Source organism: Labrus mixtus, chromosome 15 (genome assembly GCF_963584025.1).
Source record: "Labrus mixtus chromosome 15, fLabMix1.1, whole genome shotgun sequence".
Taxonomy (NCBI): Eukaryota; Metazoa; Chordata; class Actinopteri; order Labriformes; family Labridae; genus Labrus; species Labrus mixtus.
Window position 1 is genome coordinate 17,771,080 of NC_083626.1, and position 20,176 is coordinate 17,791,255.

Here is a 20,176-nt window from a genome sequence, read left to right on the forward strand (position 1 = left end):
TGTGTTTGGAAGGCTGCTGCATGCATTTGTATTTATGAGCTCTGTGAGTTACTATGAAGGGAGGGTAAACATCTGCTTTTGTTGTGGCCGGACCACATGTTGAATGAGAAGTGAGATACAAAAGGGCAATTTTATTATCATTGGAAGGGTTTTCACAGTTACTCATCAAAAGAGTGTTGTCATTTTAAGTCAGGGAATCAGATTTTTCATTTACATGTGTTGCATCATCGTCAATACATATATTGTTTTGAAAAAATGTCTGAGTTTGGAAAGCAACCATATCTCCATCTGCCTTTTGTTTGTTTTATGTTCGTACCATTGTGAACAAGAATAAACCAAAGCGTGATCAGACTTCTTTGGCAACCATGTTGGTGTTGTAATGGAAGGTTGCCAATGCAAGATGGTAGAAAATTTTCATCCAGCAACACTTCTCTGTAACATACATGAGGATACTTAACATAAGTGGGGTCTGTTTTCACAAGTTTATACTTCAAGAAACCATATTCTGTAAATTTGGCCCAAAAAATATCTGCTTTTCCATCAGAAATGTTGCTGCAATAACCGAGGAAAACCTCAATATTTCCTCGATCACATTGAGATGACTGCCGAAAATGAGGAGAACATTTGTTTATATGGCACATTTCAAGAGCATACATTTGGAGTTTCTCCATCGTAAAAAATAAGCAACAGGCTTCAAATGGAAGATAAATAAAACACCATAAATAGAAATTAAAAAAAGACTAGTCTAAACAGGAGAAATAAAGTTAATGTTTGCTTGTGGATGCATTTAGTCTGAAAACGGGTTCTATAAATATTTAACAGTTCACATTTCAATCACTTTTACTTTCACAATTGGATTTGGAATTGAATTGTATTTTCTCATACCAAGAAGAGAATGCAAAACAAATCTTAAAAGACTAATTGACAGAGTAAATCTCTGAGACAATTGAGCAGTCAACAAACCGCTTCAGTTTATTAGTTCCACACTGTGGCTCGCTCTTCCTCTGTAGCTTCAGCCTGCACTTCATTAGCCCTCTTCTATTCCCAGAACTCCTGTAGATGTGACTCCTCTTTTCCGGGATGGAGGAATGTTTCTCCCTCAGGTCCGACTGATGAAATGGTTTGAGGCCTGGGCGAGGGTCTGGGCCTGTTTGTTCAGGATGTAAAGGAAGGGAGAAAGAGAGATGGTCGACCCCCCCAAAACTTACCCCCCCCCCCCCCCCCCCAAAAAAAAAAAAAAAAAAATCCCTGGATCCCAAGACTGAAAATCACTGCCAGCTGAGCTGACATGCTTATCCATGCTGACATCAGAACTAACAGGGGCCATTGGTGGATAAAAAACCAGACTGAGCAACAGACACCACTCAGTGGTTGTTGCCAAAGTAGTGAAATAGCAATTTAAAAAGTATGGCGTGACTTACAGGAAGTTGTTTTGTTAAAATATAGTTGCTTCATTCTTCACCTCTTAGCATTGGTTCCACATTTCTTGGTGCAAAATGTTCAGTTTTGAGGGACTTCACAGCTTTCATGCTATCTGTACTTGTCAAGTTCTGTTGTTAGCTGTGTTGTCCAGCTGACTAGCTAGCAAGGTGCCTTTAAGGTGAGTGTTAGGTCTGGATTGTTTTTATTGTAAGCTTTTTCCCATCGTTTAAACTTCTACCTTTTTTTAAAACTTCCACATACTTTCGATACAACATGTTGATACAAATTTGAACCTAACTTTCTCAGTTCTGTCAGATCGGCGGAGCAGAAGAATACAAATGCCATCTTGAAATGTAACATTTGATACATGTTGATAAAAAAGGTTAATTTCACTTCTGATTTCTGTGCCTGAAGCATAAAGACATTTTGAAACTTTCTGCTCTCCTTTAGTCCTAGTATCCCTTCAGAAATCCATTACAGCTTAAACCTTAGCTACTTAGCCCACTCCCCTCTTTTCCCGCCTTCATGAGCGGCTGACCTCACTCGGAGGAGATTTCAGTGACCTCAGAGCAAAAAATACTGCAGCACTTATAGACTCACTCTGTTTCTTCTACACACCAATAGTCATGCACCATCTGGATGCTTGCTTGGCAGACAGTGAAGCAGAAAAAAACACAAGGACCCATTGGGGAAAGGAAAAGCAGTGCTAGCTGTAGTTTTATGCTTTCTGTTTTCAGTGTTTTGCAGGTGAGTGGGTGGGAGAGAAAACCTCAAAGGAGCACTGTAGTAGCTATTAAAAGAAGCTTGTAGTTTACTTTGTTTTCATTTGTTTAATGTAGACTCAACCCTTATTCCTACAGTTTATCGTGTAGCCGACTATAACATACATTTGAAATTGTAACTTATTTGGGTTCATAAGCAATTCTACAATGACGTTTTAAAAAAAAGTTACACGATTACGCTCAAAGATATTGTGCAAAGGAAACAAATAAAACATAAAAATGTGAAACTTGTGAAACTTAAAGTCTGCTGTTAGCCATGCAGCCCCACGGTGTAGCCTATATAGCAGTGCTTAAAGTTAAATGTCAGTGTTAGCTTGCTCACATGCCAACCTGATGTTAAGTAGCTCCATTATGTACCACTGCATTTTAGCATGCTAGCATTTGCCTATTATCCATAAACAAAAAGTAGGCTACAGCCAATGAGATTGTAATTGTTTTAAGATATCAGGTCATAAACAAAATCCAAAGGTAATGGTGCTAGTTGAAACATTTGGGGATTCTTAAAAATAGTCCAGTTCATTCTAAGAACATAATATTGTGCACCAATTCAAAGGCAGTGCATCTTGCAGCTGTTGAGGTACAGCTAACATCCCTAAAATGTGTTTACAGACTGGAAACATACAACCTATTGAGCATCACACATGTTTAGGCTACTTTACAAAAGGCTGAAAGTATTTTGATCATATTGTCATAGCTTTTTTCCTGAGTTCTTTAAACATTTTTAAATTTCCAAAGTGTGCTTCACATTTTAGGTTTTTTTTTCACATTGATCTAAATGTAGTCCCTAAACTGAATATACCTTCTATACACAAATGCATACTTTCATAATGAGTTAAACCATGTTAGATATCAAAATACTACTGTATAAATCTATAGACTAAAAATGACCTCCTGCTGTACTGTTGTGCTTTAATAGTATACAAGGTGTAACTCTCTGCTCCAGACTCCAGGATTACATCATCAGATTTTGCCATGGTAGAAGGTTTGGCAATATTTTGTCAATGACAAAAATGCAATAAAGTATGTTTTTATGATATTGTATAACGATTTAATGTTGTGCCTTTGAATTGCCCCCGGGGGACAAATGAAGTTTTTTGAATTTGAATTTGAATTTGAATGTTGACCCATGTGTTGTTCCACACCTGAAAGCTGTATGCACCAATGGTTAAGAGGGAGCACATTTGCATTACCTTACCATGAAGTTCCTGTGTCACAGTGTCCTTGGCTAACCCTGAATGGGTCTACTGACAGAGGCAAACCTGCTTTGGTTAAAGATAGCATTATGCTCTATTTGGGGACATAAGGATAGTTTTAGTTGCATCCAAACACAATCCTAACCATTTGAATAAAACCTATTATATATTTTTTGTATTGGTGGTAGTTCTGCAGCCATAGCAGCCCAACATGTTGTAATTGTATACTCTCAAGTGCCTGGCTTAAAAGCAGAAGTGTCTTCCTTTTGGAAAATAAGTTATTCTGAAAGCATTACTTTGGTCTACTCTAGACAACTGAAGCATACAAAGGCTTGCTGAAATGCAAATCAGCTCAGTTGTAAGTTGTTTATTTGAATTTCCCTCGGGATCAATAAAGTATCTATCTATCTATCTATCTTGTTATCACTTACTGTATGTTTCAGTAATCTTCCTGTTCCATGAGAATTAGTGAAATTACATATTGAACTTGAACTTGATATGTAAGTGATCTTCTGCTGTAAACAAAGCATAAATGATACTATTTCACAAAAATGTTTTAGCAATTACATCTGCTCTCTGAACTTTGAAACATTTGAGTTCCACTTAGTCACTCACATTTTGTGGCCGTTTGCTGTCAAAATGGTCTTACTGAATGTTGATTTGAAGCTGTCTAATGTAGGAAGTGGGTTGTGTACACTGTATGGGTGTGTTCAGTCACAGTTCAAACACATTAGTCTGCCAGCGAACATTGAGAGCACTTACTGAGCCATAGAGGAGAAGACCGGATAGTCAGTGTAATACTACTTATTGAGCAGGTGGGCACCACATCACCACCGACTGAGCTTTTTTTCTGAAGGACTGCTGAAGTTGTGTTTGCTCTGTCATTCTACTCTCAACTGGACTTTGTAACATGTATTGGAACAGTGTGTCGTCGCTCCGGCAAACATGATGTAACTCCCGATGGTCACTGATTGGCCCTGAAGGAGGCATAAACTTTAGTTTCCTGGAGGAGCCTGTGTACTCTGGACCTCACTTGACTGAAAAAATGGTGGACAAGATATGGAGGAAGAGTTGGCAATTTATAGAAAATAGAAGGTCTTTTCGCAATAAGCAGTCGTCTTGTAGTGTGGCTGAAAGTAAGAGTGAGTGAGTAACCTCTTGTTCTTCTTTTTATTTCATTTTTGTGTAAGAGGTAATCCAATGAGGACATTGTATAACCGGTTGTGTTTATAATTGCGAGTGTTTATGTGGCATTTATATCTTCTGAATGTATCTCCAAAAAAACAATGTTGGATTAATTTGCTGTTGATATTCTTAAAAGAAAAGTGCCAGTTTAAGACAACTTACAGTATAATAATGTGTTTTATATTATCATAAAGCTGTAGAGTCAGCACATTCCAGGTACAGCTTCATTCATTTACACATGCACTGCAGTTCACTGCTGTAATCCCAGACATGTATAGTATACCCTCACAGAGACTTGACTTCTCATTTAAGTCTTGTTCATCTCAGAGCATAATTCCTTAAGTCCCTGAAGTTAAGCTATTTTTTGCTTTGACATTTCATGAGATGAGAAGAAAAGCTGCCATTCACCCCATAATACTTCAGTCTAAATCTGACTCAAAAAATGTCATTCTTATTGTAAAAGCTGGAAGAAGAAATGTTATAACCATCCCTTTGCTCTTCTTTTTGCAGTGTGGAAGGGGATGGACGGCCCAATGACAGTGGGCCTTCCCTGGACGGTGGAGCCGGCTATGGTCCAGGCCCGGTGACTCACGGCTCGGCCATCAGCCCCGACCGATTTGAGAGTCCGCTTTACAGCCACGGGGTCCAGCCTGGGCCTCAGAGACCCCGTAGGCCCAAGCTCCAGCACTCGCAGTCCATCCTCCGGAAGCAGGCTGAAGAGGAGGCCATCAAGCGGTCCCGCTCGCTCTCTGAGAGCTATGAGCTCTCTGCAGACCTCCAGGACAAACAGGTACTCCAGAGTGCCGGGCTGAATAGTTTGCAAATGATTCGGATGAAGTTTTCTGACATTCTTGCAAGATAAGTGTCACATGCATGTAACTCTTTTAAAATGACTTGTTTGGGGGTTACTCATTGAAAAACCAGCAGTGAGAGAGTGTTCTAATTTTAATAAAGCAGGAAGTCTATAATGGGACTGTGACTGACCCTCCAACAACTGGAAGAAGCAAATAAACAGTGAGATTGAAGAGGCTGACTTTATAAACAGTATACACCAAAGAAAACCATGAAATATTCCAAGGTTGGCACAGTAAATGAACTCTGTCTTCTCTCTAGGTGGAGATGCTGGAGCGTAAATATGGTGGACGGTTCATAACTCGGCATGCAGCTCGCACCATCCAGACGGCCTTCCGCCAGTATCAGATGAACAAAAACTTTGAACGCCTCAGGAGCTCTATGTCTGAGAACCGTATGTCCAGGCGAATCGTTCTGTCCAACATGAGGATGCAGCTCTCGTTTGAGGGCCCTGAGAAAGTGCACAGCTCCTACTTTGAAGGGAGGCAGGTGTCCATGACAGAGGATGGCACCCCGCTGTCTATGGTGCAGTCTGAATGTGGAGATATAGAGGTCCACCAACAGGCCAACATGGCGTCTCACCCAGCCCAACAGGGTGATCTAACAGATGCCATCACGGAGCTGGAGGACGCCTTCTCCAGGCAGGTGAAATCCCTGGCCGAGTCGATAGATGATGCACTGAACTGTCGCAGCCTGCAGGGGGATGAGGGTCCTGACCCAGAGGCCATGGGCTGCTCTCAGGTGGAGAGGGAGGTGCCCTATCAGGTGAAGTCCCACCGCAGGGCAGCTGGACGCATGCACGATGAAACCATGGCGTCCTATAGCGATGTTACTCTATTCATCGATGAGGAGGACATGTCCCCCTCTATGGCCCTGTCGAGGTCAGGGGACCAGCCCTCTAGCACAGAATCAGACTTGAGGTTGCGGTCAGTCAATTCCTCTCAGGAGTACTGGCCTATTGACCCCAAAGATGAGGGCCGTGACACAGACACGAGCTGCCGCAGCACTCCTTCTCTAGAGTGCCAAGAGCAGCGTCTCAGAATGGACCATCTTCCTTTGTTGACCATAGAACCTCCTAGTGACAGCTCTGCAGAGCTCAGCGACCGGTCCGAGCGCAGCTCTGTCAAACGGCCGCCTGGGTATGAACCACATGGCCACATTGTAACATCATCCCAAGCAAGCCCAAAACACATATCCCATGGACCCCCGCCTAGAGCCCCTTCCCGTGATGATGATGCACCTCTGCGGCACCGTCATCGCCAGCTGGAGAGCCACTTGGCCATCAACGGCTCTGCCAACAGACAGAGCAAGTCAGAATCCGACTACTCTGACGGGGACAACGACAGCATCAACAGCACATCCAACTCCAATGACACCATCAACTGCAGCTCCGAGTCGTCCTCCAGAGACAGCCTACGGGAGCAGACGCTCAGCAAGCAGACGTACCACAAAGAGACTCGTAACAGCTGGGACTCGCCCATCTTCAGCAATGACGTTATTCGCAAGAGGCACTACCGCATCGGCCTGAATCTCTTCAACAAGTAGGTACTCAGCTGTGCCGGAGCAGCATCTTGACCAGTGTTTGCTGTGAATAGGTGCCGAGAGAATAATGGAGGTGACGATTGACAAGAATCATTCACTAACTGTTTGTTTCCCTGTAAACTCCATTCAGCTACATTAATATGGAATGTAAAGGTATTTTGAGAGTAACACATATCTTGACTGATGAAGCTGAAATGATGCTCCTCAAAAAAAAAATATATATATATTAAAACGTTTATCACAAAAATCTGTTTTCTCTATATAGGAATCTTTGATGCAATATATATGTGACACTGATCATAATGTGATTTGGAATTTAATATAAGTAACAAGTAAACAAAAAAGAAATCATAATTTAAAAAAGCATCGATATTTACATCGATGCTTTTGTTTATTTGCAAATGCTGATTTGGCAGTTGGAGATTCTCTACCGTTTTTTTTTTTTTTTTTTTTTATAAACCTGCAACTATACGTTTGATTTATCAGGAAGCCAGAGAAAGGCATCCAGTACCTGACTGAGAGGGGATTCATCCCTGACACACCGGTTGGCGTGGCTCACTTCCTGCTGCAGAGGAAGGGACTGAGCAGGCAGATGATCGGAGAATTTCTCGGAAATCGACAGAAACAGTTCAACAGAGACGTCTTGGAGTAAGTCAGATTTCATTCTCATCATCTCCTCGAAACCTAAGAAAAACATTTTGATACATGCAACTTAAGGAAGGATCAAAATGTGTGAATGTAAATGTGTGTTAACATAATGAAAACCCAGGACCCCTGTCCACCTGCAAAATAACAAAGAAAGATTGTATACATCAAAATATCCGGGACATTGATATATCAAGTTTAATCAAATAAAATGAGAAACATTTGACAGCGGCACAGATGTAACCAGATATCTCTTGTAACATCCCCTTTCAGAAAACAGAGACATTTAAGGCCCTGAACAAATCGATGAGCACAAAAACAACAACAACAATCTCATATCTGGTTTTAATTTGTCTGTCTCCATCTGTCCCTTTTTTTCATCAGCTGCGTGGTTGATGAAATGGACTTCCAGAGCATGGAGCTTGACGAGGCTCTCCGGAAATTTCAGAACCACATCCGTGTTCAGGGTGAGGCCCAGAAGGTGGAGCGACTTATTGAAGCCTTCAGGTTAGATGACACACTGAAACAGACCCCATATTTGAACTGAGAAAACCGAGGGGAAAAGCCCCTCTTAGCTACAGATTATGGATGCATGTGTTTGAGGAATGAAAGGAGAGAAAACATAAATGTGTCCATGAATTACAATGTCTGAGTGCTTTGGAAGAGAGAGATTGAAGACCATGGAGCTGTGAGGAAAACTATGTCGAATGTAGAAATCATTGACGCACATATATTCAGTTTTTGAGCCATAATACAAAAAGTACTTGATGTAAGCTTTCAGTGACTATTGAAAAGTCCTTTCTGCTGGGTTTCCTCACAGCTGCGTTATCTAGATAAGTCTTGGCACACAAAGAGAGCAGGTTCCTGCATTAGTTCTGCTTTCTACTGAAAATGCTGAAAATGTTTCCTCAGCCTGAGCACATTTTTTTTTTTTTTTTGTGTGTGTTTTGTAATCAAGGTTTGGTTCTTGGATCTTATTGTTCTCCTGTACTTGTTTCTAGCCAGCGCTACTGCATCTGTAACCCCACAGTGGTGCGGCAGTTCAGGAACCCTGACACAATCTTCATCCTGGCGTTTGCCATCATCCTCCTGAACACCGACATGTACAGCCCCAACGTCAAGCCAGAGAGGAAGATGAAGATGGAGGATTTCATCAAAAATTTAAGAGGTAACTGAAGTGATTATGCAAGGACCTACAAACTGATTTTTCTTACTAATATTTAAAAAGTGCCACAGGCTTAATACAGCCGTGGACACAGATAAAAGTCTAAATGAGGTTATTTCAATAGGACAAACAATATCAGATGAACACTACAGATTAACATAACTAACTTCGGCTCCTCCATGTTTTCAAGGTGTGGATGATGGGGAGGATATTCCCAGGGAGACTCTGGTCGGCATCTATGAGAGGATCCGTAAGCGCGAGCTTAAGACCAATGAAGACCATGTCTCACAGGTGCAGAAGGTTGAGAAGCTCATCGTGGGGAAGAAGCCAGTGAGTAATGTTCATTATCTCATCATCATGATACTAAGTTCATTTAAACATAACAGAATTAAAAGCATAACTTTAACTTCATCTTTGGCCTTTGAGATACAAGTATTGTATCTTTAACAACAATGTGTTGTTCTGTGATAAATAAGGCTCGACCCACGCGGGAATTTTCAGACGGATACTGTTTTCAATAGAGCGGAATTATTAATACGATATAACGCCTTATAATTTGAATTTTTGAGTTAAAATGAAGATACAACTGGATAGTACAATGTGACCCTGCAAGAGTACAAAGAGGCTGTCATCTTACACATATAGCCACTTTTAAGGGTCTTAAACAATCATTTCCACAATCATTCAATTCTAGTGTGGACCGTCTCCTGCTCAGCTGTGATATTTTGCTGCACTTGCTGCAGACAGTGCTGAGAGTATTGTGCAAGGAATAGAAATGTGTAAAAGAAAGTTTTCCTTTAAGCACATACCCCAAAAAATAGACACATATACGATATATCTGTGATAAACCTGTATGGACCCGACATTTCTGGCCAACAAACACATCAGTGAGACGCTTATAGTATCTCTCTAGAACGACTTTTGATGAAATAAAAATGTGGTTTTCTTTTGATTGATAAACGTGAAAATATACAGAGCTTAAGTCGGACCAGGGAAACTTAACAAAACCGTATGTCCTTTTCCACTGATGGGTATTGTTGTGTGAAAGGGGGCTCGTTCCTGAGTTTAGACCTTCACGCTGGTGATTTTAACACACTGGGAAGCCCTTAAGAGATGTCAGCCAGTGCAGCATTCTGATGAAAAACGGATCCCCCGTGTGTCCTTTTGTCCTCTCTTAGTTTTAGAGGGAGAAGTAGTTGACTCCAGTGTGTAATATGTTGGTAATTAAGTTACATTTGAAGTGTCAGTTGATGCACAATCAGTAGGAAGTTTATTTCTGCTGCTGATTTTTTGATCAAGAGCTGTGATCACACCGTGCTCCAGGCCCTCATCATGAGCAGCATTTCAGCATTATTCTGCTGGCAATGATGTCTCTCTCATGTGTGAAGGTTAAAAGAGTGATTAACCTATGCTGCCGCAGGGAGAGAGAGAGGGCTTTGTTTCAGTTGGTTTCCAGTGGGATGGATGAGTTTCTTTCCCAGTGATCAGTTAATGTATTGAAAAAAGCTCCCTGGTCACCATTTAGCTGCAGAATTAAAAGCCCAGTTGGACACGTGGAAAAAAACACTTCAGCATAAAAACCACATTGATGTTCCTCATCCTAATAATCTGGTCCACTTGTGCTGTTGTGGAGTGGGTTTCTAGGGGAGGCTCTGTTTTCATTCCAACATCATTACAGAACCCCCGGAGTCCAGCACAGAGAAAGACCACTACCCTTTACTCAGAGGTGCATGTGGCCGCTTAATCAGCTAAAGCTTCAGAGTCTTCAAGGGCAAATCCTCTCTCTAGACTCATTAATAAGGAGAAGACATTTCATTTTCATGATATCAAAGCGGTGGCGTAAATAATGATTACATAAAAGTGACATTAAACATCTTCTTTGTCCTCTCTTTTTAGATTGGATCCCTCCACCACGGCCTGGGATGTGTAAGTATAACAAAAAAACAAAACATAAATCCCACTTTATTTGGTCATTTGTCGTTAATTCACTCTGCGTGCACAGCTTCCTGTCTTGAGCTGTTCATGTACATCAGTCGGATACGTTTAAGAGTTTTTAGATTACCTAAAGACGGAGGAACTTTTGCCGCCTGAAGCATCACATCTGTTACTGAGAGATGAGCGGTCTTAGCTCTACCCTGGAAACCGAATCAACACACATAAATCCTTGGGTTGGCATTGAGCTGCAGTGTTTACAGATTCTGCCCTCAGCGGGGTGTACATCATGCGGGTGCCTCCCAGAAACACAATACATCATCGTTGTGTGGATATTATTACTTCTCATTACTGTGATGGGAGGAGCTTTGCACTGATTTTGCATTAGTGATAAATGTATGCAATATATTATATAATGGCACCAGTGCCTTACGAAAATAATGATCTTAGACTTACTTTTCTTCTTGATTTAGCGTCAGAATTCAACTTATCAGTTTTGCAATACGAGTAACTATTTAGTGCACGGTGTGTGCTGTGTTTTTCTTTGGATGTGCGACCACATCTGCAGCAATTACAATTCTCTCTTCACTCTGATTATTTGTGCAGTGTGTGCACCGAGAGTTTCTTTTTCCTTTTCTTTTCTTTGTTTCTTTGCTGATGTTCAACGCTGAAAATTCCCTGTTGTGGGAACAATAGAGGTTTATATTCTATTTTCTTTGAAGCCTACAACAGCACATTAGGGAGCCTAAATAAAATTTAAGTCACAATCGCAACAATTATTTTGCTTAATACTGCATTACAAGTTAACATTTACTCACTGGTGAAACTGACTTAAAGGGTGTTAAAATGGCTACAAACATCAATATTTATTTTATAGTTCATCTGGAGACTTAATGAATATATGTGAATTTAACTCAAATGGGACACAGTGAATGAGTCAACAGATGTGAGGCTGAAATTACACATTTATTAAGTAGACCATTTTTAGATGAACAAAACGGAATAGCTCAAATCATTTTTTAATCTAAAGTTCTCAACAGTCTCTGAGTACAGCCTTAAATGTCTTATACATTTTTGAATCTGCAGCTTTTCTTTGTCTTTGTCTTGTTGAACATTTGACTTTTTTTGCACAGAAAAGGCTTTTTAAAATCATCGACTTGATCTGTAGAAACATTTGACGAGCATTTTCGAACAGTTTTTAAAAAAAAAAGTCAAATCAAGTAGTCGAAAGATTCAACAGTGATGGGTGTGTTGTTAGTTGCAGCCATAAATAGTAGTGTTCATATCTCCCCACACATAGCTATGAAGATATAAAGCAGCACTCGATGCAGAAACATTTGAGCTGTAAAGAACAGTCTTCCTTTTTATTATGACGAAGACGAGACTGGGGCTGAAATTGACCTATGATGCGTTTGTGTCTTTGCTCTTTCTCTTCCCGTCTTGTAGGTTCTGTCGCTTCCTCATCGTCGACTGGTGTGTTACTGCCGTCTGTTTGAAGTGCCCGATCCCAACAAGCTCCAGAAGCTGGGCCTGCATCAGCGGGAGATCTTCCTGTTCAACGACCTCCTAGTGGTAAAAAATAAAAAACCCTCTCCTTTTTGCTCTCCCATCCTCTCCCCATATCTTTGTTTTTTAAAGTACAACCTTTTCAAATATTCCCCTTTGCATGATTTCAGGTAACCAAGATTTTCCAGAAAAAGAAGAACTCTGTGACGTACAGTTTCAGACAGTCTTTTTCACTTTACGGGATGCAAGTCATGCTGTTTGAAAACCAGTGTAAGTGGCATTTCCTTTTATTTTTCATCACTTCGCCGTGTTCCCTGACAGTGTTTACATCACACAGTTTGATTTAGCACAACAAAAGTGAGAAGTCCGACTAACGGCCTGTGACATTGTTTATAGTCCAAACTTCACACAGATTGCTCCAATGCCTTTCTACTTGGATTTGATCAATGGCCCCTTGCGTAAATGTCTGTCCCTCTCTGTTTGCCATTTCCCCCAGATTACCCAAATGGAATCCGACTAACATCAGCCATACCAGGTGCGGACATCAAAGTCCTCATCAACTTTAATGCGCCCAACCCCCAGGACCGCAAGAAGTTCACAGATGACCTGCGAGAGTCCATTGCCGAGGTCCAGGAAATGGAGAAATACAGAATAGAGTGTGAGCTGCCTGTTTTTCCCCTCTCCCTTCCCCCCCTCTTACTCTGTCTACCTCAGGCTGTGTAAAGTGGAAACAGGGCATGGTCCTCATTACTCAACTACGGCAATTTACGAGGAAGACTTTTTACAGAGTTCACAGAATGACTAACAGAAAAGAGCTTTTTTTTTTTCTGGACGTTCAAAAGGCTGTTACCTTATGAAAAACAGGAAGTTTGACATTATGTAGATCAATAGTGGACTTTCATGAGTTTCAAACAGTGAAACGTGTCTGAATAGAGTCAAAAACAAGTCCCAGAGTGTGATGTCAAACCACTGCCACTTACCTCAGTCTTTCCTTGGCTCCTCTCCACAGCTGAGCTGGAGAAGCAGAAGGGTGTGGTGAGGCCCAGCATGTCGCAGAGCTCCGGCCTGAAGAAGGAGGCTGGCAACGGGAGCATGAACCGCGCCAGTCTGGACGACACCTACGCCATGGGAGAGGGCCTGAAGAGGAGCGCGCTCAGTAGCTCCCTGAGAGACCTCTCAGAAGCAGGTACACCCGAGAAATCTTGTTCTGTTTTTTGTTTTTTTTTAACCAGCCAGGTGTTGAAAGGAGAAGTAAACTCCTTCTGTCATCTCTGTGATGATATCAAGGGGATAAAAATAGCAAAATGTTGTTTCACTGCACCATACTTTGTTTTTTTGTTTTTTTAAGTCCTCCTCTTTAAATGCACTACTCAAGTCACTCATTCGATAGTTTGGTCTGGACAGTTTAACTTTGTCTGTTTAACTTTGTAAGACTCAGCGTACTTTGTTTGTTTTAGAGGGATTTTTTCAGTACATAGACTGAATACAGACCCATTTGAGAAAAAAGGTTAATTGTTTAGAAAAGACGCTCTCTCAGTGGTGAATGAAATTGACGGGCAGTTCTCATCCCCGACCATTTGGATGACTTTTATTTCTCAGCGTTTCCATTCACGGTTTTATCGTCACTTCTTTTTTGATTTCACACTTCTGCACTTTCACAGTTGGTTTGATCCAAGAGCATTTCATGATAATCTTCTGTTCTTTTCGATTCAAACACCATGTACCATTTCCTCTCATGTGTACCTGTGAACCAAACAAATCCGAGCTGGTTTGTAAGCAGCAACAAGAGCGAGACTAAATCCTGGAGTTGACAGTCATTCATTTCACGTCCCTGAATATCAGTGTTTTTAAACGAGCCGCTGTGTCTCTGAAACAGAAAATGCATTTCATTCATTCCAGATAACAACCGTGTGAAGTCATTGGGACATTAACTTGATAACAAACTGAAGTCCAGTCAGGGGTCTGCCTCAAGTTTGGTAATATGATCCGCTTTGATAGGTCAGTCAGTGAAGAAATCCCTCCTGTCTGTGTGGTTTTTTTTGATGCAGGATGCGGCATGTTAGCGGGGCCATTTTTGTTGAGTGTTTTCTTTTTTCTTTCTCCTGCCATACTCCATTCCATGTGTATTTACTGTGTTATTTCCATACACATCAGGTATTTTCCTGTATATGTGTGAATATTGGTCATGTATCATTGGCTGAGTGTGAGCCTAACAATGGCAAGAGTGCTCTGTTCGCCCTCAAACCTGTATATGCCTGTACATCCCATGTGCAACAACCACTGTAATGCTTTTGATGTGTCTCCTCCTTTGTGACTGTCACTGAGACTGGCTTTATGCCACCATAGGACCCTCTGAAAATCTGCATCTTGTGACAACATTATGAACGAGTTGTCATATTTTAACGAGGCCAAAAACCTGAGAAAAGTTAGTTTAAGCATTAAAACTATTCAAGTATAAAAAAAAAAGTCAGCAAGCTTCTAGTTAAACGTCTTTCAATCAGACTTGATGCTTAAGGAGTTCTCATCTTAAATTTAAGGATCAGAATTATTAACCCTAAACCTCTAGTTTGAAGTGCGTTTCAAAACTTTTTTTTTATCATATAATGAAAGTTTAATGCAGCTGTAGCAGATTAAAAGGAAGATATATTTTTGCTAAACAGCCACAGTAAACCTGTCACCCACCTCCCTACCCAGCCCTGACCGCGTTCTCTCCCCCTCCTCCCGCCCATATTTGGACCTTACTCACAGTCACAAATCCACTGCACTGCCCCCTACGGGACTGGTGGGCGGCCTAAACGTGTGTAGTCGATCCAGGAGTGCTGTCGTTCTCTAATCTGTGGTATTGCATGTCTCGGGCAGGCAAGCGTGGGCGTCGCAGCAGTGCAGGATCACTAGACAGCAATATGGAAGTAAGTTGGAAGCAGCTGGTATCCAAGCTACTCTCTATGTGATGATGTGCACTGTGAAAACACACCATTTATTTTTTTGGTCTTACACCTTCTTTGCTTCATAGACTCAGTCCATTTGTTTGGATCATTTCTTTTCCTTCCTGGGATGCCTTATAACCTGCTTGCCTCAGTTAGTGTGCATGCATTGGGTTGCCTGCCTCTGATCCTGCCCCTCTGTGGAAGCCAGAGATCTATTTGATTTGGTCATGTTATATGACCAATATACACTTTATCTTCAAACAAGCATGACTCTACTAATCCTTCCTTTGATCCCTCCCCTTGTTGCTTGTCTCTGTCTCTCATTCAATCACATCACAAGCGGTTTTCATTTGGTTCTTCTTCTTCTTCTTCTTCTCTGTGGAAAGGTGGTAGCTCTGTGAGACACTAGGAAACTGTACACCACTTGTGAGCTCTCTCCCTGTCAGAGTCTTTCTTTCCCCCCCCCCCCTTTAATCCACAACTTCTCTTACATGCCTAAAGGTTTAGGGAGGAACGTAGCGTTTAGAGTCTACTGAGGGGCTTCTCGTGCCCCAGTAAAGATGTGGATTTCACTCATTCATCTTTCCCTCATTTCATGTGTCCATGAGTTCATGCGTTGGGACCCTGAAAATTTCATTCCTCTTTCAAAGACGTCATATGGGATTTCTCCAGTCTGAGATGAAGCATGTGCCAAAGGAAAAGCTTTTCTTTGTTTTTGGAGAATTCCTACCTGCAATAGTGAGCACTGTTGGACCCGGCAAAGGGGGGTGGGGTCCAGGCCTGTTGTGAAGTCTGCACACAAGAGCTTAGTTCCTCCTGCCTTCTGACTTGTAGTTGAATGCTAATGTGTGGATGACGAGTTTGCCTGTCACATCCTCTGCATGTGGAAACTCTGCCTCTATTGATTATAACAAGTTGCATGTGTGACTTGTAGAGGGTTTGGCACACTGACTGCAAAAAGGGTGAAATGTTGTCTTTTCTACCCCTGTTTATGTCATAAGTTATGCTCCAAATGGTATTTATGTTATCACGCTTGTTACAGATTTATTGTTTCAAGCTAGTTAGCTCCTTTTTAAAAAAAAAAAGGCTCCCTTCATCTTGAAGCTGAAATATTCCTAGTGTTGCTGCTGCCTACCATGAAAACATTTTAAGTTTCTCATTTGCATGCCCTAAAACATTTTGCTACTTGTTTATCTAAAAAAAAAAAAGAAAAAGAAAACTGTGAATTCATCCTGCTGGTGCCTTGTAGCTGTAGTTTAGCAGCTGTTGTTCAGTAGCTCTTGCATAGAATCTGACGGGCATGCTGTTACCTTTTTTCCTACCTGCAGGGGTCCATCATTAGCAGCCCACACACACGCCGAAGAGCCACCGCGCCACGTGAGGGCGTGCCCCGCGGCCACTCCTCCATCCCTAACTCGGCGTCTACTTCCATCCTCGGGACGCTCTTTGGCAGCAAGCGAGGCAAACCGTCATCCCAGGGCCATCCGTCTTTACCTACACCGGGTCACCCCACTCTAATATCCCACAAACCCCACCCGACCAACCTGCACCACACAGCACAGGTCGTGCACACAGTACAACATCACGGCCACCATTCCCAGTACTGCCAAGTCCCACAGAACCCGCCGCCTTACCACCACCACCACCATTACCACCCTCCTCCCCACACGCACCACCACCAGCACCCGGCGTACGCCTCACACACACACCAACACAGCCACTCGCAGCACAGCCACTACAGCCAGCATTCCCATCACTCCTCGCACTCCCAGCATGCCCCTCACCACCACAGTCAGCAGGCGATTTCGGCTCCCGGCGGACCGAAACCCAAACACAGTGGCATCAGCACCGTAGTGTGATGCTGAGAAGAGGCGGGACTTAATGAAGGAGGGACTTTTGCTTACACCAAAGGGACTGACCGCATAACTCTATGGCCTGTCCACTGTGTTTAACTGCTGCTGTGATGGGGACGAGTCACAAGCAGCCAACTCTCTCACCTCCAGTTCCAACTTATATGCAGGATGGAAATCAGACTCAAATCTTCCACCAGGGGCCTTTTACTAGTTCGCCTGATCCCAGGCCAGGCCCCATCAGGGTTTTCTGGGGATGCAAACAGTAAAAAAGCTCTATGTTTTCCGAACATCGCCTGGCTGTGACGGCTGTGGAAGGAAGTGTTTCCCCACTGAGCCGCTCCCCAACCGTCTCATCCCTCAACTACCCGTCTTACCTTCACATAATCAGGAGGAAAAGGCGATGGAGACAAGAACAGAACATGGCTGACTGTTTTCTCCGTCACGATGATGGCGTAATTCCTCGTGCACAGAAGTCAGATTTCAACTCTTTGGTTTGCAGATCTTTCCATCCTATGAATGCAATTTGTTGTTGCCTCCTGTAGAGTTCATGTGTAGTGAAGAACCTAGATATAATCATTTCACACTAAATCAAAGGACAGGTAAAGAGCTGAGTCAACCCTCTCAGTCATTGTAGTTCTAGTGCTGTATTTACTGTAGATGACAGCTATATGTGTTGTCTCCTAGCTCTCATAAATAAATGTGCCAATTATTAATGCATAATCTATTTAGTCAAGACTTCATGTACAGTATATTGTGCGTAAAGTAATTTGTAAGATTATACTTACAACTATTATTATCAGCAAAGATGAATTCTATCAGTATTATACTGGCTCTGTGGAAACAGGATGAAGATCCGAAGGAGTGAAGCCCATTCAGACTGGCCTTTAATCTTTTCTAGAACTTTTTGCCTTTTGAATAGATCTGAAGGAGCCTCTAGGTGGCAGCTGTTGCATATGGGCTTCAAAAATGTGTCATATCACAGCTGAGGCCCCGAAGCAGACTTTTCATGTAAATTCTCACAAGGTTGGTTGTTTTAATCTCAGTTTTTGCCTCATGTGGCTGCTAGAAGATAGAAAGTATACAAATAACTCCAAAGCTACGTTCCTGCTACACATAGACCCACAGCATGGGTCGGACATCTGAATTTTTTTGCCTTTAAAAATATGTGACTGCTGCCCTCTTGACCCTTCAAAATAAAAGCAGAAATACCCATAAAATCTTAATTTGCATTAAGTTTTTTTTTTTTTATTCAGCATCTAGGTTTAATGAGTGGATAAAATCAGTTCTTACATAGTAATGTTTTTTTCATCATTTTTTTCTTCTATCCAATGTGCAATATCTTTGTACTGATTTTGTGCATTCATAACAAGATGACCCTTCCCAATCTGTGCGTTTTTCCATGTTGCGTCATTATTTATTAATATTTGTTTTTGATCCCATGTCAGAGTCTTTTTCTCTATAAATTAATGTGCGGCTGTCCTCCTGCTCATCCAAGAGGTACAGACTTGGAGTTCAGTGGAATGTCTAGTGAGTGATTTTTGCATGTAATGTTATTAATGTGAGGCTATCCTCTGCACATTGTATAACAAATCAGTGTTACCATAGCAAGTAAAAAGTGCAATCATGTTCAGAAAATGCAGACTTGTACTGAGAGTGGAAGTCTGTTCTCTTGTTGTCCAGGACGAGATTCAGGTGAAAAAAATTTTTTTTTTTTTTTTTTTTTTTCATTAAGGAATATATAGATAGTTACTTACACGGTTCATGGTGGGAAGAGGAATGTGTGTATATATTTTAATAAAAGGAAAATTCTTCTCTTTGGGCTGAACAGAAATATTTTGCTGGATAAGCACATATGGAAGAGAAAACTTTCATTTTTTTCAGGAAATGCAATTCTAATATACAAAATGCAAACTGAACAAAAGATCTGGGTATATGTAAAGAGAACTTTCTACATTCTACAAATAAGAATCTATTCTAGTGTGTAAATTAGTGACAGTGAACTGTTTGTCCCGATATTCAGGTTGTAAATGTATTTTAACATTCACAAATAAAAGCATTGCCATAAGTCAGGCTTATCCTCACCTCATGTGAATTAACAAGGGAAGCTGAGATGACAGACATATCACACAGGGGACATTAATGATCAGTTGAATGTGTCTTTCCATTGATTTCATATTTTTGATATGATTCTGAAATCTTGGGATGATGTAAAACCGAAAGAATTGTGTTTATTTTTTCGTGTGTGTTGTAGTGTTTCAAACGTCTCCAGTCATTGTTTGTGAGAAATTACCCCAACAATGCACTGCATGGTTCATCATGTGTCCTCTTCACTGTGAGCTGACGGACAGGAAAAAAAAAAAAAAATCAGCGTATAGATTTTGACTTCTCAGTTTGTTTGTTTTTTAATTCTTCTTGAATTTCCCTGATGTTGTTCTTGTTGTTCCATGTTTGACTGGTAGATATCGAAGCTCGGCATGCATTTCATTATCAAAGCCATTGTGTAAAATACAAACATAAAGAACATTGCACTTCTGTTGCTGAGGGCTGTCATGGTGTAAATATGGGATTATGATGTGCAAACTGCTCGGAAAAAAGTGAGGCTTTATCTCTGTGAAGCTGTAAAGGGACCAAGACGGGGGTTTCAAAAGGAACTGTACATAATGTGTATATGACCAGTGCCCTATTCTGATACCTGCACTTCAGATCAGGATGTATATACATCACCTCATAGATGGATCAGAGGGGTGACACATGAAACATATCGATTGTCTCTGCCTCCAGTTGTCATGAAGTGACATTTGCTGTGGAAATCAAACACAGACTGTTAGAAAGTTTGCTGCCATTTTACATCCAGCTCTCTTTTCATACAGCCCCCACCCTACACACACGCACACATACTGTACACAAACCTACACACATCCTGCTGCAAGCTGTTCAGTCTGGTGTGAGACACATTTGGAAAAAAACAAACATGAAAAGACAAGAATGGCCTCATTTCTATGTGCATTCTGTTTGTACAGTGAGTAGTGAGTCAGTAAGACCCCAGTTATTGTAAAACTTCAACTGTGACAATGTTGAGAACGCAAAATAAACAAATATATGACTTATGGTATGCACGTGTTGTTCTTGCTCTCCAGAAACTTTTCGATTCAGAAGAAAAATACTTTATCGT

At 41.5% G+C, this 20,176-nt stretch overlaps 1 protein-coding gene across 8 annotated transcripts in view; it reads left to right on the forward strand.

Annotated features, from left to right (window-relative positions):
• Nucleotides 1-20,116, forward strand: part of LOC132989349 (IQ motif and SEC7 domain-containing protein 1-like) — a 94,235-nt gene extending 74,119 nt beyond the window's left edge. For 6 of the 8 annotated variants that reach the window (XM_061056925.1, XM_061056926.1, XM_061056927.1 and 3 more), the window contains 13 exons: nt 5,093-5,372; nt 5,696-6,975; nt 7,463-7,624; nt 8,006-8,128; nt 8,623-8,789; nt 8,977-9,116; nt 10,683-10,712; nt 12,165-12,290; nt 12,395-12,494; nt 12,721-12,882; nt 13,234-13,410; nt 15,084-15,133; nt 16,480-20,116. In XM_061056925.1, the coding sequence (XP_060912908.1) occupies nt 5,093-5,372; nt 5,696-6,975; nt 7,463-7,624; nt 8,006-8,128; nt 8,623-8,789; nt 8,977-9,116; nt 10,683-10,712; nt 12,165-12,290; nt 12,395-12,494; nt 12,721-12,882; nt 13,234-13,410; nt 15,084-15,133; nt 16,480-17,010 (3,328 nt within the window). In that variant the 3' untranslated portion in view covers nt 17,011-20,116. Of the gene's footprint in view, nt 1-4,148; nt 4,544-5,092; nt 5,373-5,695; nt 6,976-7,462; nt 7,625-8,005; nt 8,129-8,622; nt 8,790-8,976; nt 9,117-10,682; nt 10,713-12,164; nt 12,291-12,394; nt 12,495-12,720; nt 12,883-13,233; nt 13,411-15,083; nt 15,134-16,479 lie in introns of those variants that run through there. The other 2 variants (XM_061056928.1, XM_061056933.1) reach the window with 2 other exon arrangements.
• The last annotated feature ends 60 nt before the right edge of the window (nt 20,117-20,176 follow it).